The sequence below is a fragment of the Nerophis lumbriciformis genome, linkage group LG15 (assembly GCF_033978685.3).
Source record: "Nerophis lumbriciformis linkage group LG15, RoL_Nlum_v2.1, whole genome shotgun sequence".
In the NCBI taxonomy this organism is placed as follows: Eukaryota; Metazoa; Chordata; class Actinopteri; order Syngnathiformes; family Syngnathidae; genus Nerophis; species Nerophis lumbriciformis.
This window is the reverse complement of record NC_084562.2, coordinates 10,311,487-10,336,500: the sequence shown is the minus strand read 5'-3', so window position 1 is coordinate 10,336,500 and position 25,014 is coordinate 10,311,487. Positions and strand designations below refer to the sequence as shown.

Below are 25,014 nucleotides of genomic sequence, written 5' to 3'. Positions count from 1 at the left end.
GAACGTGACAGGGGTGCAACAAGGGGATAAGTCCAATGCAGAGGATAATTTCACCACACTTAGCGTGTGTGTGACTATCAGAGGTTTAACTTTAACTTTAACTTCTAAATTGACTGATTGGTAATGAGAGCTGTTTGGAAAGATACAAACCCCGTTTCCATATGAGTTGGGAAATTGTGTTAGATGTAAATATAAACGGAATACAATGATTTGCAAATCATTTTCAACCCATATTCAGTTGAATATGCTACAAAGACAACATATTTGATGTTCAAACTGATAAACGTTTTTTTTTTGCAAATAATCATTAACTTTAGAATTTGATGCCAGCAACATGTGACAAAGAAGTTGGGAAAGGTGGCAATAAATTTGAGGAATGCTCATCAAACACTTATTTGGAACATCCCACAGGTGAACAGGCAAATTGGGAACAGGTGGGTGCCATGATTGGGTATAAAAGTAGATTCCATGAAATGCTCAGTCATTCACAAACAAGGATGGGGCGAGGGTCACCACTTTGTCAACAAATGCGTGAGCAAATTGTTGAACAGTTTAAGAAAAACCTTCCTCAACCAGCTATTGCAAGGAATTTAGGGATTTCACCATCTACGGATCGTAATATCATCAAAGGGTTCAGAGAATCTGGAGAAATCACTGCATGTAAGCAGCTAAGCCCGTGACCTTCGATCCCTCAGGCTGTACTGCATCAACAAGCGACATCAGTGTGTAAAGGATATCACCACATGGGCTCAGGAACACTTCAGAAACTCACTGTCAGTAACTACAGTTGGTCGCTACATCTGTAAGTGCAAGTTAAAACTCTCCTATGCAAGGCGAAAACCGTTTATCAACAACACCCAAAAACGCCGTCGGCTTCGCTGGGCCTGAGCTCATCTAAGATGGACTGATACAAAGTGGAAAAGTGTTCTGTGGTCTGACGAGTCCACGTGTTATATCAACGTGGCTTCATAGTAAAAGAGTGCGGGTACTAGACTGGCCTGCCTGTAGTCCAGACCTGTCTGCCATTGAAAATGTGTGGTGCATTATAAAGCCTAAAATACCACAACGGAGACCCCCGGACTGTTGAACAACTTAAGCTGTACATCAAGCAAGAATGGGAAAGAATTCCACCTGAGAAGCTTACAAAATGTGTCTCCTCAGTTCCCAAACGTTTACTGAGTGTTGTTAAAAGAAAAGGCCATGTAACACAGTGGTGAACATGCCCTTTCCCAACTACTTTGGCACGTGTTGCAGCGATGAAATTCTAACTTAATTATTATTTGCAAATAAAAAACCAAAGTTTATGAGTTTGAACATCAAATATGTTGTCTTTGTAGTGCATTCAATTGAATATGGGTTGAAAAGGATTTGCAAATCATTGTATTCCGTTTATATTTACATCCAACACAATTTCCCAACTCATATGGAAACGGGGTTTGTAATTGTTTCACAGTTTGTATGTACTCTTTTGTTTGGGTGTAACTGGGGAGAGACTAACAAGACATCAGTAACAATACATGTCCTTTCCATCCAATGACTCCTCTTCATGTTCTTCACAACATCAGCAGCAGCTTCCCAACCCTCGACTCCCAGCTGACTCCTTTAACACGGCTGGCCAGTGCTCCCTCAAGCTGCTGCTGTGCGATAGAATTATTGAACGGTCCTTTTCCTATCGGCATTACTCGGACACTTCTCCACTCTGCGTACTGACCGACCAGGAGGGAGGAAAGGCCTCCAAACATGTTTTTGCACACTGCAAAAAGTCAGTGTTCAAAAACCAGAAAACCCCCCAGAAATTAGGGGTATTTTATTTGAACTAAGCAAAATTATCTGCCAATAGAACAAGAAAATTCGGCTTGTCAAGACTTTCCAAAACAAGTAAAATTAGCTAACCTCAATGAACCCCAAAATACCTTAAAATAAGTATATTCTCACTAATAACAAATGCACTTTTCTTGGTAGAAAAAAAGAGACATTTTTGCTCAATATGTTGTAAAATATTCTTAAATTAAGTAAATGCTATTGCCATTATCTTGACATAATGATATGCGCTTGGCATCATGATTTTTTTTTCATGCTTGAAGTAAGAAATTATTAATTAAAAAAGTAGTTTTATACTTATGAGTGTTGATGACACAGCTTTGCAACAGTTGATATTCTAGTTTCAAGCATGTTTTACTCAATATAGGTCATCAAATCTCAGCAACAAGCTGTAGTATCTTACTGAGATCATTTAGGACCAAAACACTTAAAACAAGTAAAACACTAACATAAAATCTGCTCAGTGAGAATAATTATCTTATCAGACAGAAAATAAGCAAATATCACCCTTATTTGAGATATTTAATCTTACTTAGATTTCAGTTTTTGCAGTGCAGTCAGCAGATGTACGTTTTTTTTTTCTTTGTTTTTTTTTTAACGCTCTCTATGTACACCATCTGTCTTACAGATCGTGAGTATAATCTTCAGAAACATTTTATCCATCACTTGGTGGAGGCGTGCGTTAAATAGGCCTGCAGACTTCTGTTTGAACATGTAATGGGGGGGGGGGGGGGGGGAGATAGGCGGTCTATTTCGGCGTCTTGTTTTCAGCCTGCTGTGAAGCCTGCAGCCACCTCTGCAGACGATGTAACACAAGTGCAATAGTTTATTCACGGTAATAAATGTGATTTCATAAATGAGTGTTAAAAGACTCCGAGACACAACAAGTCGCTGTAAGGAAGCTACTTAACTAAATGCAGCTGGAGATTCAATTCTCGATAAGGCGATAATAACAGAACTGTACACATTTCGATGGTTATACAAACCCCGTTTCCATATGAGTTGGGAAATTGTGTTGGATGTAAATATAAACGGAATACAATGATTTGCAAATCATTTTCAACCCACATTCAGTTGAATATGCTACAAAGACAACATATTTGATGTTCAATCTGATAAACGTTTTTTTTTTTGCAAATAATCATTAACTTTAGAATTTGATGCCAGCAACACGTGACAAAGAAGTTGGGAAAGGTGGCAATAAATACTGATAAAGTTGAGGAATGCTCATCAAACACGTATTTGGAACATCCCACAGGTGAACAGGCAAATTGGGAACAGGTGGGTGCCATGATTGGGTATAAAAGTAGATTCCATGAAATGCTGAGTCATTCACAAACAAGGATGGGGCAAGGGTCACCACTTTGTCAACAAAGTGAGCAAATTGTTGAAAAGTTTAAGAAAAACCTTTCTCAACCAGCTATTGCAAGGAATTTAGGGATTTCACCATCTGCGGTCCGTAATATCATCAAAGAGTTCAGAGAATTTTGGAGAAATCACTGCACGTAAGCAGCTAAGCCTGTGACCTTCGATCCCTCAGGCTGTACTGCATCAACAAGCGACATCAGTGTGTAAAGGATATCACCACATGGGCTCAGGAACACTTCAGAAACCCACTGTCAGTAACTACAGTTGGTCGCTACATCTGTAAGTGCAAGTTAAAACTCTCCTATGCAAGGCGAAAACCGTTTATCAACAACACCCAGAAACGCCGTCGGCTTCGCTGGGCCTGAGCTCATCTAAGATGGACTGATACAAAGTGGAAAAGTGTTCTGTGGTCTGACGAGTCCACATTTCAAATTGTTTTTGGAAACTGTGGACGTCGTGTCCTCCGGACCAAAGAGGAAAAGAACCATCCGGATTGTTATAGGCGCAAAGTTGAAAAGCCAGCATCTGTGATGGTATGGGGGTGTATTAGTGCCCAAGACATGGGTAACTTACACATCTGTGAAGGCGCCATTAATGCTGAAAGGTACATACAGGTTTTGGAGCAACATATGTTGCCATCCAAGCAACGTTACCATGGACGCCCCTGCTTATTTCAGCAAGACAATGCCAAGCAATGTGTTACATCAACGTGGCTTCATAATAAAAGAGTGCGGGTACTAGACTGGCCTGCCTGTAGTCCAGACCTGTCTCCCATTGAAAATGTGTGGCGCATTATGAAGCCTAAAATACCACAACGGAGACCCCGGACTGTTGAACAACTTAAGCTGTACATCAAGCAAGAATGGGAAGGAATTCCACCTGAGAAGCTTAAAAATGTATCTCCTCAGTTCCCAAACGTTTACTGAGTGTTGTTAAAAGGAAAGGCCATGTAACACAGTGGTGAACATGCCCTTTCCCAACTACTTTGGCACGTGTTGCAGCCATGAAATTCTAAGTTAGTTATTATTTGCAAAAAAAAAATAAAGTTAATGAGTTTGAACATCAAATATCTTGTCTTTGTAGTGCATTCAATTGAATATGGGTTGAAAAGGATTTGCAAATCATTGTATTCCGTTTATATTTACATCTAACACAATTTCCCAACTCATATGGAAACGGGGTTTGTAAAACGATGCCACTAAAAGGCTAAAGATTCCATTTTAAAATGATTATCACGCAATCGTTCTTTATGAGACATTTAAATGCTGTCATTGCCTGTCCGCAGTCTTCAAGGCTGGCCTGTCCATTTAGCAGCATGTCTTCAGCTGAAACTGTGCTGATGGAGCGCGATACCCAGGATAAATCCATCTGACAGGCGGGCCTGCTGCTGATGAGACGATCGATGAGGGTTCACACACCCTCTTAACCAGCTGGGGTGGTGAGACAGTGTCGTGCAGCTAATCACGAACGCACACACACACACACACACACACCCAGACCCACGCACACACTAACAGCAATATGTTGTGTTGTTTAAATGTTGGCAGGGAATGAACAATCTATTTCTCACAAAACGAGCATCTTACGCTCAGGGAAATCAGACATAAACCCTTTTGAACACTGGCTTACCTTTGAGTTCTGAACCTCCAGAGTGAAATTTTGAGGAGGGGCACTTGGCACTGTGACACAGACGAAAACAATATCAGTAAAGAGAGACAATTCATTCAAACAAAACAGAGTTCATTGAGTATATGATACAATAAAGTACGGTGGAACCTCGATTTACGAAAGCCTCATTGTACGAGTATTTCCATTTACGAACCACAGCCCGAATAAAAATATGCTCTGTTGTGCAAACCTCGTCTCCATGTACAAACGTGTCATCCAGTCACTGTGTGCCTCGCAGCGCAGACATTTTGTCCCCGGCAGCACATCCTTTGTGATCGATATTCTGTGCTCATTCAGTGCTGCTGTTAACTAATGTGCTAATTGCTACTTTGTGTGCTTTTAAAATGTTTTGTTTTTTTAGCCTTTTTACCGCATCTACTCATCTACATACTGTAGCTTATAAATAGGCTCTGTTTTAGACCAGTTGACCTGCCGCTTCTCTCTCTTTTTTGCCCCCCTTCCAGATAGCCACGAATAATCCCTGGAGAGATACCAGTCTGGAGGACGTGCTAGCTGTTCTAAGTCTTGACCTAGTGTGAACCACTCCTCAATGACCCTCTGCTTGCCCCAAATGGACTGGACTCTCACAAAGTAAATTGTCAGCTTTGAAGATACACATATTGCAGCTGCCCACATGACATTAATTTTTAATACTGGGTTTAACTAGTTTTTTTTATCTTATGTTGTATTTTTCCTTTGTATAATGTTTGGTAATGCATGTATTCTTTGTATTTTTATGTTGTATGCTCCTATATGGACCCCAGGAAAACTAGCAGTCACCTTGGTGTCAGCTAATGGGGATCCATTCAATAAACAATAAACAATAAACTCTCACATGGTCATGAATGATGTCATTGTGGTTTGTGCAGCCCTTCGAGGCACCTGTGATTAGGAGCTATATAAATCAACTTTGATTGATTGATTGATGTGTGGTTTAAATTATTCACAAAAAATATTTACAGTGTTGTACACTGGCTGACCTTCTCCCCATCCCTTCTCGCAAAGAAGATTAACCCACAAGATGAAGTGGATTTTATTTTTTTTATTCCTAATCATTGGCTGTTAAAAGTTAAGACTTTTTGTGATTTCAAACTGTAAGTGCACCACAGTGCTAGTGACAGTGTGTGTGTGTTTGTGTGTGTCGGCAGGGCGGCTGCATGAGAGAAGGGCCGGTCAGCTGGTTGTTGTTTTGACTTTGTTGGTCAATAGTAAGTTGATTCATCACTCCATTGTTAAGTTTGTTTGATATAAAGTACTGTATAGCGCAGTACTTTTACTTTACGGTTTCAGCCTTTAGACGAGGCTGGACCATATTATCCATGTTTACATTGTTTTTCAAAGGAGGAATTTTCTTCAATAAACAAACTTTTCTATTTTCCAATAAGGTTCATGAAGCGAGGCTCCGTTGTATTAATGTATTGAGAATGTAGTTGTAACCAGACTAGAGTGCAGTTTCACTCCCATTATTTACTGACCATCAGACAGTGTGCGGACTGTGATGTCATCAGTCGAGACTCCTGGTCCGTGCTTGTTGTTGGCCACCACACGGAAACTGTACTGCGTGTTCTTCTTCAACCCGGTCATTGTGTATGACTGACTGTCAACGTCAACATCCTGGAATAGAGACAGAAGCATGCAACAAGTCACAAAAAGACTCATGGGACAACGGGTTTAGTCGAGTTGTGGCGGACACTCGGTAGACGAGTAGTTTTGAGGGTGGTTAGTAAACAGGGTTTATGGGCACACAGGTGTTTTGGTACCAGAAGAGGTTTTCCGGTTTCGATCTGTTGTAAAGAAGTCGACAAATAAAGTCTGGCTTGAAAGCATCTATTGCCTGTACTGTATCTTCCAACTGCCACATTGCACCAAGTCTAGGGATGGGTATCAAATTTGGTACTTTTATAGGTATAGACCGAATTTTATCGGTATTACCGGGTATTGATTCATGTAAAATAAACAATGTCGTATTTAGATACCTTTGTTGGACGTGGCGATATATCTGGTTGCAGGCTCGGCCATCTCAAACACTTGGCAGGCAAACAAGCACTTAAGCAGCACTCATAGCGGACTGACTCTAGATCAGTGGTTCTTAACCTGGCTTCGATCGAACCCTAGGGGTTCGGTGAGTCGGCCTCAGGGGTTCGGCGGAGCCTCTGCCGCGGAGGTCAAGACACACCCGACTCATCGTGTAAATAAAAACTTCTCCCGATCAGGGTATTATGAATACGGCAACAGCAGAAGTCACACTGATTTGCAGGTGTGTAATTGGTTATGAGTTAATGCACTGTGTTGGTTTTGTTCATTGAACAAGGTGATCATTTTATACACCAGTAAAAAAAATACATAACTTTGTCTTAAATTTGAAAAAAAAAATTTTTTTTTTATTTTTCACTAAAGAAGTGTTCGGTGAATGCGCATATGAAACTGGTGGGGTTCGGTACCTCAAACAAGGTTAAGAACGACTGCCCTAGATAAATGTTACAATTTTCCATGCCAACAAAGCAAGTATAACTGATACAAAACGCTCTAACCTACAGTAAGATTCCGCTTCTCAAAACGCGCTCTCTCAATGTTAGCATTAGCATTAGCAATTTTACATGGCGATTTCAACCTTTTCAAATTTGGTGATAAAATTATAACTAAGATTACACATCTGTTTTTTTTTCCTTTTAATCATTGATATTACTCTTATCGAAATATGTTCAGTCTTTGGGTGTTTCCTTTCCCCTGTATGGTGTGATGTTTTACAAGCTATTAAACTACAAACATTTCAATGTATACTGCTCTATATGTCATACTTGACACTTGGGGGTGGGGCGTGGTTGGGGGCGTGGTTAAGAGGGGAGGAGTATATTTACAGCTAGAATTCACCAAGTCAAGTATTTCATATATATATATATATATATATATAAGAAATACTTGACTTTCAGTAAATTCTAGCTATATATATATATATATATATATATATATATATATATATAAATAAGAGAAATACTTGAATTTCAGTGTTCATTTATTTACACATATACACACACATAACACTCATCTACTCATTGTTGAGCTAAGGGTTGAATTGTCCATCATTGTTCTATTCTCTGTCACTATTTTTCTAACCATGCTGAACACCCTCTCTGATGATGCATTCTGCTTCGTCTCCTTGTTGTGTGCGCAGTTGTGCACTGCACTCTCTAAAAGCCCTAGATGATGTCACATATGCATGTACAGTAGATGGCAGTATTGCCCTGTTTAAGAGTGTCACAACATTGCTGTTTACGGCAGACGAACTGCTTTACGGTAGACGAAAACGTGACTGCTGTTGTGTGTTGTTGCCGCAATAAACCCACATAAGAAACCAAGAACTCGCCCTCGATCATTCTACAGTTATAACGTCATTGGGCAGGCGCGCTGTTTATATTGTGGGAAAGCGGACGTGAAAACAGGCTGTCGACACGTCACTCAGGTCCGCCTGAATTTCGGGAGATTTTCGGGAGAAAATTTGTCCCGGGAGGTTTTCGGGAGAAGCGCTGAATTTCGGGAGTCTCCCGGAAAATCCGGGAGAGTTGGCAAGTATGCTATATGTGTTGTTGTAAATATTTAAACTCTTAAATAAATCATACAATGAAAAAAAAGATTACACAGCTGGTTTGCAATAACAATACAGTTGTAGGGCGCAACAAAAACCTAGATTCAGCTTAGCGGCAAAGACTATGCCTCGACTGGATGTAGTCAATACACAACTGCCATGTCTTGGGATTGCAACTGCATGCAAAGTCTACTGTATAATACTTGCAAATGAGGCTCATAAGTGTAAGAAAACAAGATATAACAACTGGAAAGCACAGTTATTATAATCAAAGTTAAATTAAAAAAAAAAATAATTTTATTATTGAACAAATTGATGTTTAATTACATAGAAACACACACAAAAGTACCAAAAATTGGTACCTTTGAGTACTGGGAACGGTTAACAGAAAATAAGATTCTTATACCATTAACTACCCTCACTTTTTGGTTTATCACTGTAACTCGGCCGATCAGCCAATCAGCATTGAGTTCTAAAGGTTGTCAAACTTAGTCATGCATCCTAATAAGGTAATAACTTTACACTTGCAGATGCATTAAACAGTATGTTCAGATTTAGTGTTATGGGCCATGTCCCTGACGTAGTGCATTCTTTCACAGCCCTCTCCGCATTTTACTTTGTAGCGGCTCATCTCCAGCTCCAGGGAGCTGAGGCCATCATTACTCAATGCACTCAATGACGTTTAATACATTATCATATTAAAGGCTTTTTAATGCCCGGCTGGCTTGCATGCCACAACCGCTGGGGCTGACTGAATGCAGTAACTAACGAGCTGAATTGTACTCCTGGGACAATGGAGGCTACCTGCAGAAAAAGAAGCCACATTTTGAACTGTAAAATACGATTCATGCTTCTTTTTTTTTCTTGCACCCCTTACTATACAACTAACATCAATTATACATTTTCTATAAGTTTGTCCTCACGGGTCAGCTGGAGCTTATGATGCTGACTTTGGGTGAGAGGCAAGGTGCACCCTGGACTGGTCAACAGCCAATCACAGGATGCATACATACATATGTACAAACAACAATTCACACTCACATACATACAGTCAAAGAATATTCTGCTAATTTCTTATTGCTAAATGAAGCATTTTCAAGCATAAACATTGCTAAATTAACTAAAAATGCCAATACTACAGTATTATTGGCCACTAGATCTCAGGCCGTAAGACTCTTGAACGCATCATACCGTATTTTTCGGACTATAAGTCGCAGTTTTTTTCATAGTTTGGCCGGGCTCCAGTGCAACTTATATATGTTTTTTTCCTTCTTTATTATGCATTTTCGGCAGGTGCGACTTATACTCCGGTGCGACTTATACTCCGAAAAATACGGTAATTTAATTATGCCCTCAACTCCCCCCAAAATGGATTAACTCGCTGGAATAAAAAAGACAATATAACATACATCCATAAACGTGGACGCATGTGGAAAAGTGCAATATATTTATCTGTACAGTAACCTATTTATTTATTTATATATGCACCTTATTGCTTTTTTATCCTGCACTACCATGAGCTTATGTAACGAAATTTCGTTCTTATCTGTGCTGTAAAGTTCAAATTTGAATGACAATAAAAAGGAAGTCTAAGTCTAAGTCGAGATGAGACCAAACCAACCAGAGCGCACTGTTCAGTATTGTGGCCACTGATTGGCTCAGCCTCAGACAGCATTACAGGTACTATATTGGATTAAACAAGTGTAAAGGTGACGAGGTGGGTGTTTCTAGGGGGCTCTCATTATTACACTTTTAGAAGATTCTCAACGGGTTTCTGATGCTGTAACTATGAACATACAGTATGTGACTTAGAATGAATAATTTGTACTTAATGGAAATAAATTGACTACGGTCAGGCCCAGAAAAATTAACAGCGATAAACGAGAGGACAATTCAGACTCAAAATTTTAGAGTCTACAAAAAATCTAAAGTAAATGTTTATGTGAGGTGGGAGGAGAAAATCAAACTTTGAGATTTTTACCCTGATTTTTGACTGTGAGGCAGGCGCACTAAATACTATTCCGCTCTGCTCTCTGTTGATATCAATCTATATTAGGGTTGTTTCAATCACGGTTTTATGCCGCCGATTCCGATAATGATCATCAATAATTGAGATCACCCGATACCGGCAATGATCACATGTATTAAATGTCATTTTTTAATTATAATCAGAAAAAAACACAGTAAAGGCAGTGTACCAGTGGCAACACAATATTTAAATATCTCCTTATTCTCTTTAATTACATACAGTTGTACAATCAATAGTGCACAATAACTAAACGATATAAAAAACGTTTTAAAGCACTGCGAGTAAAGCGTCGCTTCGGTGTTTATAGCTTCACCTTCCGTCGTTAAGTTTTTAAGCCAAAATTCGTCCATTCTCTCTCTTCTGACTTCACACTGTTTCTGCTTGAAAGTGCTGTGTGCATTGACGCACATGCCCCTCGGCTCTTAATACTAGCAAGGTCACTGCGCGCCAACATGGCATTAAAAAAAGAAAATACATGTATTTTTCAAAGGCACTTATAGCACCTTTTTTAATTATTTAGTATCGTGGTACTTTATTAGTACCGGTATACCGTACAACATAGGGTTGTACGGTATACTGATATTAGTATAATACCGCAATACTAATGAATCATATTCGGTACTATACCGCCTTTAAAAAGTACCGGTCCACCCTCCGTCGTCGTCGTCGTCACGTGGTGTCATTGCTGGTTTACGAGCAGACGAGCATGTTCGGCAGCGCACAATCACAGAGTACTTACAAGCAGACACAGTGTGTAGACAGCAAAGGGAGAACGGACGCATTTTGGCTTAAAAACGATAAAGGTGAAGCTATACCACTGAAACGGGAGAGATGCTTTAAAACATGCTAGCTAGCTCGCGGCTAAAGTCCATCCGCAGTCTGCAGTGTTTTAGCTACTTCTAAATCACTAATCCTGGTCTCCATGGCGACAAAATAAGTAAGTTTCTTACAAGTATCATCCCTGCAGGACGAGGAACAGCTAAACATGCTTCACTACACACCGTAGGAGGATATGATAGCTCACCGGCGGCACAATCTACACCTAACATCCACTGTAATGATATCAAGTACAATAGCGTATCTACTCGATACTACTACGATTACATCAATATTTGTTAGCATCACAAAATCTTCTTTAAAAAAAATCATATTATGTTTATAAACTCAGGAAATATGTCCCTGGACACATGAGGACTGTGTGATCCTGTAACTACTAATACCCAAATTTGTGGTATCATCCAAAACTAATGTAAAGTATCAAACAACAGAAGAATAAGTGATTATTACATTTTAACAGAAGTGTACATAGAACATGTTAAAACTGAAAGTAAGCATATATTAACAGTAAATGCCATCCATCCATCCATTTTCTACCACTTATTCCCTTCGGGGTCGCGGGGGGCGCTGGAGCCTATCTTAGCTACAATCGGGCGGAAGGCGGTGTACACCCTGGACAAGTCGCCACCTCATCGCAGGGCTAACAGTAAATTAACAAGTAGATTAATAATTTATTTTCTACCACTTGTCTTTAATAATATTGACAAAATAATAGAATGGAAAATGACACAGTATGTTACTGCATATGTCAGCAGCTAAATTAGGAGCCTTTGTTTGCTTACTTACTACTAAAAGACAAGTTGTCTTGGATGTTCACTATTTTATTTAAGGACAAACTTGCAATAAGAAACATATGTTTAATGTACTTTTAGATTTTTTGTTAAAATAAAGCCAATAATGCAATTTTTTGTGGTCCACTTTATTTAGAAACGTATTGAAAAGTATCGAAATACATTTTGGTACTGGTATCAGGACAATACTAGTACAACCCTATCGGCATTTAAAGGCATCAATCGGCATTGGTGGCCGATCAATCGGCGCATCTCTCGTTTATAGCATGACATTAATCAGTTTACAGTATAATCTATGATCTATATATTTTCTGACCCAAATCATCACAAGCACGCAATACTTTCAAAAGGTAAACATGTCATGCAAGGTGATATGCACCTATACTGCATGTGTAACTCACCTGTTCACTGCCAATGCTTTTGTCTGTGTAGTACAACTTGTAGGTGAGGCTCTCTCCATTGCCTGTCAGGGGCTTGTCCCAACTCAGAGTGACGGATGTTGGCGTGTTCGACGCCGCCTGCAGGTTGGGGGCCGGGCCGGGCACTTGGACTGACAAACAAGTGACAGAAGTGAACAGGATTTAAAAACACTTTCTCAACTACAGTCGTGGTCAAAAGTTTACATACACTTGTAAAGAACATAATGTCATGGCTGTCTTGAGTTTCCAATCATTTCTACAACTCTTATTTTTTTGTGATAGAGTGATTGGAGGACATACTTGTTGGTCACAAAAAACATATTCATGAAGTTTTTGTTCTTTTATGAATTTATTATCCATCCATCCATTTTCTACCGCTTGTCCCTTTTGGAGTTGCAGGGGGTGCTGGAGCCTATCTCAGCTGCATTCGGGCGGAAGGCGGGGTACACCCTGGACAAGTCGCCACCTCATCACAGGGCCAACACAGATAGACAAACAACATTCACACTCACATTCACACACTAGGGCCAATTTAGTGTTGCCAATCAACCTATCCCCCAGGTGCATGTCTTTGGAGGTGGGAGAAAGCCGGAGTACCCGGAGGGAACCCACGCAGTCACAGGGAGAACATGCAAACTCCATACAGAAAAATCCCGAGCCTGGGATTGAACTCAGGACTACTCAGGACCTTCATATTATGAGGCACATGCACTAACCCCTGTTCCATCGTGCTGCCCTGAATTTATTATGGGTCTACTGAAAATGTGACCAAATCTGCTGGGTATACATACAGCAATGTTAATATTTGGTCCCTTGGCAAGTTTCACTGCAATAAGGCGCTTTTGGTAGCCAATCACAAGCTTCTGGCAAGCTTGTGGTTGAATTTCTGACCACTCCTCTTGACAAAATTGGTGCAGTTCAGCCAAATTTGTTGGTTTTCTGACATGGACTTGTTTCTTCAGCATTGTCCACACGTTTAAGTCAGGACTTTGGGAAGGCCATTCTAAAACCTTAATTCTAGCCCGATTTAGCCATTCCTTTACCACTTTTGACGTGTGTTTGGGGTCTTTGTCCTGTTGGAACACCCAACTGCACCCAAGGCTGATGATTTTAGGTTGTCCTGAAGAATTTGGAGGTAATCCTCCTTTTTCATTGTCCCATTTACTCTCTGTAAAGCACCAGTTCCATTGGCAGCAAAACAGGCCCAGAGCATAATACTACCACCAGCATGCTTGACGGTAGGAGTGGTGTTCCTGGGATTAAAGGCCTCACCTTTTCTCCTCCAAACATATTGCTGGGTATTGTGGCCAAACAGCTCAATTTTTGTTTCATCTGACCGCAGAACTTTCCTCCAAAAGGTCCTATTTTTGTCCATGTGATGTAAACTTTTAACCACGACTGTATATTCCCATGACAATAGGCTCGACTTCCACCGTTACAGTGTAGCAGCATCTCCAGGGACTTGTTGTCCATTTTTGAGACAAGGCAAGATTGCAAAGTAACAACCCTGTCTTATCATTGTGTTGGATGGGAAATAAAACACTCTGCTTTTAGCTTGAAGTGCTCCACTGCAAGATTTGCTACAGCTTTTCCTGACAAGAAAGAGAGGTTGCCAATTGTCAGGGCGCACGCAGGCTGAAAGCGTGTGCGTCATGTTAAAGCCAGCCTCTGAAGAAGAGCTGTGTTGTGTGCACCCAGGTCAAACGTCTAAGCTCCAATTGGTACAGAAGAGGCCACCTGAGAGCGATATATAGTGTCCAGGTAAAGCCGCCCGCTCGCTATCCCCCATTGGGTGGCGAGGCTCTTGCTGGCACTAAAAGTGTGTTCATCCATCTGTCTGCCCTCTAAACAAGGACAACGCGAGGGAGACTGCCTGAATGAGAAAGTGACAGTGAATGAAATGTTGCCAGGAGCTGAAAGACATCAGGGAAATTCCATTCACGGCTCTTTTATACACGGAGATAAGAGTTGGCGCACCCTCCAACACAAAGCCAGAAAAGAGCAGCGCTAAGTCGTTCCTTTATGATTCATAAGTCGACTCCAGTCAAAACATTTTAATGAGGGCCTTAAACGCATCTTTTTTTGCAGAGCGAAGGGACAATTTGTTTTTGTCATACTTATTTATTTACTTAAAGGGGAACTGCACTTTTTTGGAGGGGGGGGATTTTGCCTATTGTTCACAATCATTATGAAAGACATGACGACAGATGTATTTTTTTTAATGCATTCTTAACATTGAATAAATGCGTTTAAAAGTACACTTACAATGGAGCCTGTGGGAGCCACTCTATTCTGCCTATAAAGTCCTTAAAAAAACATCCAAACGCCTTTTATATACAAACCCCGTTTCCATATGAGTTGGGAAATTGTGTTAGATGTAAATATAAACGGAATAGAATGATTTGCAAATCCTTTTCAAGCCATATTCAATTGAATATGCTACAAAGACAAGATATTTGATGTTCAAACTCATAAACTTTTTTTTTTTTTGCAAATAATAATTAACTTAGAATTTCATGGCTGCAACACGTGCCAAAGTAGTTGGGAAAGGGCATGTTCACCACTGTGTTACATGGCCTTTCCTTTTAACAACACTCAGTAAACGTTTGGGAACTGAGGAGACACATTTTTTAAGCTTGTCAGGTGGAATTCTTTCCCATACTTGCTTGATGTACAGCTTAAGTTGTTCAACAGTCCGGGGGTCTACCTTGTGGTATTTTAGGCTTCATAATGCGCCACACATTTTCAATGGGAGACAGGTCTGGACTACAGGCAGGCCAGTCTAGTACCCGCACTCTTTTACTATGAAGCCACGTTGATGTAACACGTGGCTTGGCATGGTCTTGCTGAAATAAGCAGGGGCGTCCATGGTAACGTTGCTTGGATGGCAACATATGTTGCTCCAAAACCTGTATGTACCTTTCAGCATTAATGGTGCCTTCACAGATGTGTAAGTTAGCCATGTCTTGGGCACTAATACACCCCCATACCATCACAGATGCTGGCTTTTACACTTTGCACCTATAACAATCCGGATGGTTCTTTTCCTCTTTGGTCCGGAGGACATGACGTCCACAGTTTCCAAAAACAATTTAAAATGTGGACTCGTCAGACCACAGAGCACTTTTCCACTTTGTATCAGTCCATCTTAGATGAGCTCAGGCCCAGCGAAGCCGATGGCGTTTCTGGGTGTTGTTGATAAACGGTTTTCGCCTTGCATAGGAGAGTTTTAACTTGCACTTACAGATGTAGTGACCAACCGTAGTTACTGACAGTGGGTTTCTGAAGTGTTCCTGAGCCCATTTGGTGATATCCTTTACACACTGTTGTCGCTTGTTGATGCAGTACAGCCTGAGGGATCGAAGGTCACGGGCTTAGCTGCTTACGTGCAGTGATTTCTCCAGATTCTCTGAACCCTTTGATGATATTACGGACCGCAGATGGTGAAATCCCTAAATTTCTTGCAATAGCTGGTTGAGAAAGGTTTTTCTTAAACTGTTCAACAATTTGTTCACGCATTTGTTGACAAAGTGGTGACCCTCGCCCCATCCTTGTTTGTGAATGACTGAGCATTTCATGGAATCTACTTTGATACCCAATCATGGCACCCACCTGTTCCCAATTTGCCTGTTCACCTGTGGGATGTTCCAAATAAGTGTTTGATGAGCATTCCTCAACTTTATCAGTATTTATTGCCACCTTTCCCAAATTCTTTGTCACGTGTTGCTGGCATCAAATTCTAAAGGTAATGACTATTTGCAAAAAAAAAAAGATGTTTATCAGTTTGAACATCAAATATGTTGTCTTTGTAGCATATTCAACTGAATATGGGTTGAAAAGGATTTGCAAATCATTGTATTCCGTTTGTATTTACATCTAACACAATTTCCCAACTCATATGGAAACGGGGTTTGTACATGCTGTAAGTATATATGTAATGCAGTAACATCCACATTTATAATAACATTTAATATTTATTTATTTTGATCATTTTAAGCATACGCGGCACATTCATTTAAAAAACCGCATCACAATGTTTGCTTTTTTTTTTTTTAACATCACTGATTATTACTAACTGCAGATTTCTTTTGAGCCAACAAACATAATAAAACATCACTTACTGTACAATGCCTACTGCCATTAGGATGCCGACTGCTAGAATGTTGTTATATTCCCACTTTGATAAGAAATGAGTCATAATCTTCGCGAAGAAAAGGGGGGGTTGCAACCAAGAATCTTTTTGTGTCATTCTTGCCATTTCCAGGTAAAAATTGGCTGTCAAAGTGTACTAACTTGTCGGAATATGTCCTCAGCCTTCTACTTTCCAGGTGAGAGGCAAGATTTATGATCTACCAAGAAGCTTGATCATACTTGCCAACCTTGAGACCTCCGATTTCGGGAGGTGTGTGTGTGTGTGTGTGTGTGTGTGTGTGTGTGTGTGTGTGTGTGTGTGTGGGGGGGGGGGGGGGGGGGGGGGGGGGGGTTAAGAGGGGAGGAGTATATTTACAGCTAGAATTCACCAAGTCAAATATTTCATATATATATATATATATATATATATATATATATATATATATATATATATATATATATATACACACAAGAAAATTTGTCCCGGAAGGTTTTCGGGAGAGGCGCTGAATTTCGGGAGTCTCCCGGAAAATCCGAGAGGGTTGGCAAGTATGAGCTTGATGAGCGAGGAAGCAAGGAAGCAGCTGATCAGTCAATCATGTCAACATTGGCACTCAAGCTCGTGATTACGGCGCCGCTATAAATAGTTTGTCGGCGTTATCGCTTATAATAACAATATCACTAATACTTTGTTAATATTCAAGTCATGAAATGTAAATTAAGTATTGTTGGCGGTTTTTGGATGCTTATTTATTGAGTTTTATAGGACCTATCATTGGCTCGGCTGTAAACAAGACTTTTATTTACGTTTATTTACGAGTGAGAACACATTAAAAAAAATACATCTGTCGTCATGTCTTTCATATTGATTGTGAACGATAGGCAAAATTCCAAAAAAAGTGTAGTTCCCCTTTAAGCTTGGTTTGAAGCACATTCACAAGTAGACTCGAAAAATGCTTCGAAGGGAACCTATGATGAATTTGATCTTTTTTGACTTATAAAAGATGTTACAACGTTGGATACTCGTGTTACACAATACCAAAGTGTCAAATCATTAGGTTCATTCATTTTGGCGTGAGCTTGCACAAAGTTTTGGATGCCTCTGTTCGCTGGGTTTTGTAGTTATGTTGTGACATCACAGCGAGGTGGACGTACTTATTTGGACATTATAAGAGTAATACTATGATTTTTTCCCCCATTTTATTGTGGTCAACATAACATGTTATGTTGATTTTTTTGGTCAAAATTTTGCATCGATTATATTTTACGGACCGTTTTTAAGTTGTTTTCTGACTGTCTCTTCAGGATGCGCCATTTTGTGGGCGGGTCTTATTTATGTGCCTCAGCTTTTTGGGAATGCCTCCAGAATCGAACATTTTGCAGACAAACTCAAAAAATATGACTGTGAAGCATAATTTACACCAATGCATATCCAAATCCAATCTATGTTATCTAGACCAGGGTTCCCCAACCTTTTTTCCACCAGGGACCGGCTTTCTATGTATGGCAGATAAAAACAGCAAAAAAAAATGTGCCTTTGGCTACAATCTGGTACATTAACATTTTGTATGCTCATTAATGTGCATTGTCCCATGTACTCTAACAAAGGAGTTGTAATATATATCTATTAATCATCGTATTGGTGTATTTAGTGGGACAGGCGAAAGTTAATTAGAAGAAAATGCGGTAGTTTATACATCAATTAATGTTTCTGTGCGGCCTGGTAGCAAATGCATCACGGACCGGTACCGGTCCCCAGACCGGTGGTTGGGGACCACTGATCTAGACCACAAGGAAGTGTTTAAAAGTACCAGTAGAGTGGAAAAACAAGTTGCCTCTATATTGAACCTATTATCATATATGTCTGATTTATGATACCAAAAGACTTCCAAAGTTTGTGATTAAATACAAACGTTTGTAGATATGATCAAAATATTATCAATCTCACAGAGATTCCCGAGCCATTTTGAGAGTTAATGAGCAAGCCAGGCACGTGATCGCGTGCCGTGGAGGTAGCAACCACAGATCCCTTCCCCATCAACAACAATGCTAATCAAGCAGACTTTGTGAGAACCAACAACGATTACATTGGGAAAAATTATGATCCGGGACCTTATATTTTTGAGCCCAAACACAAAGAAGATGAGCAATAAGTTTTAGAAGTCGACTGCTAAACGGATGCAGCTTTATGGTGATACTAGCATCAACTGCATTGCTAGGTGCTAAACATACAAACTAACCGTATTAAACCATAATAAAACAAACACTTACTGTACAATTTCCACTCTGGCTGGGATGCCGACTGAAGGGACGCTCATATAATCCTGTTTATATGATTAGATCACAATCCTCACGAAGGGTTAAAAACAAGCTGCTCTTTGTGTCTTTTTTGCCATCTCGGGCGATGTCAAAGTCGACCACCCTCTCGGTCCATGGCCACATTTGTCCACTACCAGGTGAGAGATGTATGAATTATAATCTAGAATTTACTTTTAGCAAGTTTTAGACGAAGCAGAGGCAGCCGCCTGCTATAGTGTATCAACTATAGCAGCATAAGCTAGCACTAGCTCAATGCAATCAATGCGCTGCCAAAATTGGCCATCTGAATTGGCGCTTATAATAACAATATCACTCATATTTGGTTGATTTTTAGGTCACGACATGTAAAAGGAGCATTGTTGGTGGTTGCTGGATGTTTTTAGAAGGTATAATGAGCGCAACAGAGGACCCTCCATCTGTTAAATCAATTGTTAGCTGTTTATTTACGATTTCGAACGCATAAAAAAGCCAAGCATAGCTCTTTCCAATTTTTGCGTATTTCCAGTGTGGCTGATCTGATAACATGGTCAGAGTGACGTAGAATCTACAGAAATTGCTGAAGATATTCGGAGTGGATGACTGACTGAATGTGGCATTTTGTGATGTTTAGACGGTATTTTCACATACTGTATTTTCCGGACCATAGGACGCACCGAATCATAAGGCACACTGACGATGAATGGTCTATTTTTGATCTTTTTTTTATACATATATTAGGCGCACCTGATTATAGGGCGCATTACAGTAGTCATATTATTATTATTTTTTTCTAAATGTAAAACACTTCCTTGTGGTCTACATAACATGTAATGGTGGTTCTTTGGTCAAAATGTTGCATAGATTATGTTTTACAGACCATCTTCAAGCCGCTTTCTGACATTTGCTTCCGGTCTTATTTACGTGGCTCACATTTGACAGCGTCTTTTCCCCGTCATCTTTGTTGTAGCGGTGTAGCGTGCAAGGACGGGTGTGGAAGAAGTGCCAAAAGATGGAGCTAACTGTTTTAATGACATTCAGACTTTACTTAAATCAATAACGGAGCAGCATCTCCTCATCCGGAAACAACCACACCGGAAATGTGTCCCGTGAAAAAACGGAACTCTAATAACTAAAGTTCCTTGGGTGAATAATGCAAACTCACTACACCGGTATGTTTTAGCGCTTTCATGGTGAGTTTACTGACAGACATAAGTAAGAAATTTACACTACTTTATATTAGAAATGGCAACAGCGGAGGATGAATGTCACATAACAAGAAGATAGAGAAAAAGAAGAAGCTTATCGACTACGACGTCGGCGCGGACGCACGCAATTTTTCAGGATTTATGCAGATCCCAAACACAGCTCAGTAGGTACCAGAAAGTAAGAAAGGTTGATTTTGCATAATGTTGAGAAACATAACGCCAGATATGTCTTACCTTATACACATACCATAATAATACTCGTATGTTTAATGCGGCGACAATCCTTCAAGCGGTGCGGCTTCATAGCTTACCAAAGTCGTACTAAAACATTTTGATAGATTTTTGAGCGCCGTGTGTAATGTTCTATATTTTTAATGGAACATATAAAATGTTGGTGTTGTTTACTTGAGACCCATCATAGTGCAGCCTACACTTATCTCTTATGTTTGACTGCCATCTACTGGTCACACATATCATAAAATAGCTTCGAGGTGGGTAAGCTCAACCAAAATGTATTCCTTACATTAGGCGCACCGGGCTATAAGGCGCACTGTCGAGTTTTGAGAAAAAAAAAGGAATTTAAGTGCACCTTATAGTCCGGATAATACGGTACTTTGCAGACATACACAATTGGATATGGTTTAATGGATACAATGAAACACAACTAAGTATATAAAGTCAACTTTAAGGGACGGCGTGGTGAAGTTGGTAGAGTGGCCGTGCCAGCAATCGGAGGGTTGCTGGTTACTGGGGTTCAATCCCCACCTTCTACCATCCTAATCACGTCCGTTGTGTCCTTGGGCAAGACACGTCACCCCTTGCTCCTGATGGCTGCTGGTTAGCGCCTTACATGGCAGCTCCCGCCATCAGTGTGTGAATGTGTGTGGATATGGGTGAATGTGGAAATACTGTCAAAGGGCTTTGAGTACCTTGAAGGTAGAAAAGCGCTATACAAGTATAACCCATTTATCATTTATCATTATAACTTGTTTTCCCACTCGACTGGTACTTTAAATGTATATTAGAATCCTCTCTCCCCTTTCATGTAAACAAGGGGCAGCTCTTGAGGAAATAATTGTGGAATTGTCCGGTGTGCTGTTGGGTGGTCTACCTTAAAAAGTCTGTGCTGTGTGTGAGTGTGTTTAGCGGTGGCAGCCTGTTTGAAGCCAGTGTTTGTGCATAAGAGTGAATATTTGCACTGGTGAGGGTTTGTTTGCACATTTGTGTGATTCTTTCGAGTGCATCCTGTTTTCTTCCGTGAGCCAGCAGGTTTCCACCAAACTAGCTGTTTACTGAGCACACAGATGAAATGTGTGTGTGTGTGTGCAAGTAGGTACAGGTATGTGTTTGCCTCACCTTCACCCTGGGTGGCCACCTTTAGCCCTGCAGAGCTTTCTCCCTGGCCATTAACGTTGTGGGCCACAACCCTGAAGCGATATTTGGTGTCTGGCATCAGGCTCTGGATGGTGACCTGCATCTCCCCTGGTCGGCTTGTATTTACAACTCGCTCCCTGATGTGAACACAAATAAACAGGCATGAGCCTAACACTACATCTCTACATGCAATGGGCTAGAAAATATGCAGGCCCCCCCCTAAGTTAACAGGAACCATTCATTCACATTCACAGTGGGAGCTTTAAAAGTTATCATCAGACAACTGCATGGTCGTTGGCATCAGCGTGTTGGGCACAAGATTAAAGGGCAGCTTTGTAGTAGTGACAGACTATGAACTGCAGTTCGGCACCAATCAGACGACAACTCTGAAAATTTCTCTTGAATGTGGTGGTTTATTGTCAGTTAAGGAGTAACTGGACATACAGTATATGAAATGAAGGCGTTACCTGACATTACAGTCATCCCTTGCCACATCGCGGTTCAAATATCACTAGATGTAGTGCAGATTTAAAAACATTTTTAAAGCATATTTTTTTTGGCCTAAATTAAGTGTTAAATTACAAAACCCAAAGCCAGTGAAGTTGGCACGTTGTGTAAATCGTAAATAAAAACAGAATACAATGATTTGCAAATCCTTTTCAACTTATATTCAATTGAATAGACCAGTGTTTTTCAACCTTTTTTGAGCCAAGGCACATTTTTTGCGTTGAAAATATCCGGAGGCACACCGCCAGCAGAAATCATTAAAAAATGAAACTCAGTTGACAGTAAAAAGTCGTTGTCGCAATTGTTGGATATGACTTTAAAGCATAACCAACCATGCATCACTATAGCTCTTGTCTCAAAGTTGGTGTACTGTCACCACCTGTCACATCACGCCGTGAGTTATTTTGAGTTTCTTGCTGTTTTCCTGTGTGTAGTGTTTTAGTTCTTGTCTTGCGCTCCTATTTTGGTAGCTTTTTCTCTTTTTTTGGTGTTTTACTGTAGCAGTTTCATGTCTTCCTTTGAGCGATATTTCCCGCAACTACTTTTGTTTTAGCACTCAAGAATATTTCGGTTGTCTTTATCCTTCTTAGTGGGGACATTGTTGATTGTCATGTCATGTTCGGATGTACATTGTGGACGCCATCTTTGCTCCACAGTAAGTCTTTGCTGTCGTCCAGCATTCTGTTTTTGTTTACTTTGTAGCCAGTTCAGTTTTAGTTTTGTTCTGCATAGCCTTCCCTAACTTTCATTGCCTTTTCTTAAGGGCATTTACATTTTGTTTATTTTTGGTTTAAGCATTAGACACCTTTTTACCTGCACGCTGCCTCCCGCTGTTTCCGACATCTACAAAGCAATTAGCTACCGGCTACCACCTACTGATATGGAAGAGTATTACACAGTTACTCTGCCAAGCTCTCGACAGCACTGACATTCAACAAAAACACATAATTTGCAGACTATAATTACTGGTTTGCAAAAAATATTTTTAACCCAAATAGGTGAAACTAGATAATCTCCCACGGCACACCAGACTGTATCTCACGGCACACTAGTGTGCCGCGGCACAGTGGTTGAAAAACACTGGAATAGACTGCAAAGACAAGATATTTAATGTTTGAACTGAGAAACAATTTTTTTTTTGCACATAATCATTAACTTACAATTTAATGGCAGCAACACATTGCCAAAAAGTTGGCACAGGGGCATTTTTACCACTGTGTTACATGGCTTTTCCTTTTAACAACACTCAGTAAACGTTTGGGAACTGAGGAGACCAATTTTTGAAGCTTTTCAGGTGGAATTATTTCCCATTCTTGCTTGATGTACAGCTTAAGTTGTCCAACAGTGAAGCCTAAAATACCACAACGGAGACCCCGTTGTGGTATTTTAGGCTTCATAATGCGCCACACATTTTCAATGGGAGACAGGTCTGGACTACAGGCAGGCCAGTCTAGTACCCGCACTTTTTTACTGCAAAGCCATGCTGTTGTAACACGTTCAGAATGTGGCTTGGCATTGTCTTGCTGAAATAAACAGATGTCGGTTTTTGATGCAGTACCGCCTGAGGGATCGAAGGTCACGGGCATTCAATATTACGTGCATTGATTTCTCCAGATTATCTGAACCTTTTGATGGTATTACAAAGGAATATCATCAAAATCCCAGCTCTAATTTAGAGGAATTACCCAGGATGTGATGAAGTATTTCCACGTCATGGCCATGTTGTAGTGGCCGGGTGACGGTCATAGCAATAACGCTTGGGGGTGAGTACTGTAATCTACAGTAGAACTCAAGGCTACTATATTGGGTGAAATTAGTGTAAAACTGACTATGTGTTATTTCATGTTTAGAGGGCTCCAAATATGTAAAAAAAAAGGTTATGCTCCAACTACAAAAATATTAGATTCATGAATAATAATTCTACTTTGTGGAAATGTGTTTCTCAAGGTCAGGCTTGCAACCATAAACAAGGGACGGCAGTACACTGAAAGCAAAAATGTCACAATTGTAGCAGTTGGGTATTGTTTCTCCATTTATCCAAAAGACCATTTGTCACTGTTGTACTTCATTCTAAAGGTGTTGGACGGGGTTGAGATCAAGGCTTCTCAGTTGTTCCACCCTAAATTGGTCTAAGCATGCCTTCGTAGAGCTGGCTTTGTGTGCTAGGGCACAATCATGCTGAAACAAAGATTTGGCTTTACCCAAGTCTCAAATGTCTTGGTAACTCAGGGGAAACTAAGTAGTAGGGACGGGCGGTCGATCCAAATATCGGTGGTATCGACACATAGGGTGGTATCAGTACTGAATGTACACGACGTGACAATCATTTTGTGCATATGACAACTGAAACTGTTTTATTTTATGATTTTATAACAACTGATTAATGATTATTTTTACAAGGATTTCATCTCCATTTACTGTATGATTTCAATCGCTTCTTGTAATTTCATGCATCTCTTAAACACTTTGAATTGCCTTACATATGATAGGGACGGCGTGGCGCAGTGGGAGAGTGGCCGTGCGCAACCCGAGGGTCCCTGGTTCAATCCCCACCTAGTACCAACCTCGTCATGTCCGTTGTGTCCTGAGCAAGACACTTCACCCTTGCTCCTGATGGGTGCTGGTTAGCGCCTTGCATGGCAGCTCCCTCCATCAGTGTGTGAATGTGTGTGTGAATGGGTAAATGTGGAAGTAGTGTCAAAGCGCTTTGAGTACCTTGAAGGTAGAAAAGCGCTATACAAGTACAACCCATTTATCATTTATCATTTAATTGTGCTCTATACATAATCGTGCCTTACCTTTTTCATACTGCTACCAAGATTTGAGCAAATAAATGACGTGCGTTTAAATGAAACAATTTTTGAATTAATCATCATATTTGACATTCTGAGAATAAAGTTGCATTTGTGAAAAAAGACAGAACTTTTGCGGCATTTTATTTATGCTTTTATACAATTTCATTAATTTGTTTTACTTTATTTGT

General features: G+C 40.2%; 1 protein-coding gene across 8 annotated transcripts in view; it reads right to left on the bottom strand.

Moving 5' to 3' along the window:
* The window catches only part of neo1a (neogenin 1a), a 450,891-nt gene that overhangs the window by 65,468 nt on the left and 360,409 nt on the right, over positions 1 to 25,014 (bottom strand). For all 8 annotated transcript variants that reach the window (XM_061974884.2, XM_061974877.2, XM_061974881.2 and 5 more), the window contains exons 9-12: positions 21,507 to 21,661; positions 12,499 to 12,647; positions 6,333 to 6,471; positions 4,819 to 4,868 (exon numbers count right to left, since the gene is read on the bottom strand). In XM_061974884.2, coding sequence (XP_061830868.2) covers positions 4,819 to 4,868; positions 6,333 to 6,471; positions 12,499 to 12,647; positions 21,507 to 21,661 — 493 coding nt within the window. The remainder of the gene's footprint in view (positions 1 to 4,818; positions 4,869 to 6,332; positions 6,472 to 12,498; positions 12,648 to 21,506; positions 21,662 to 25,014) is intronic.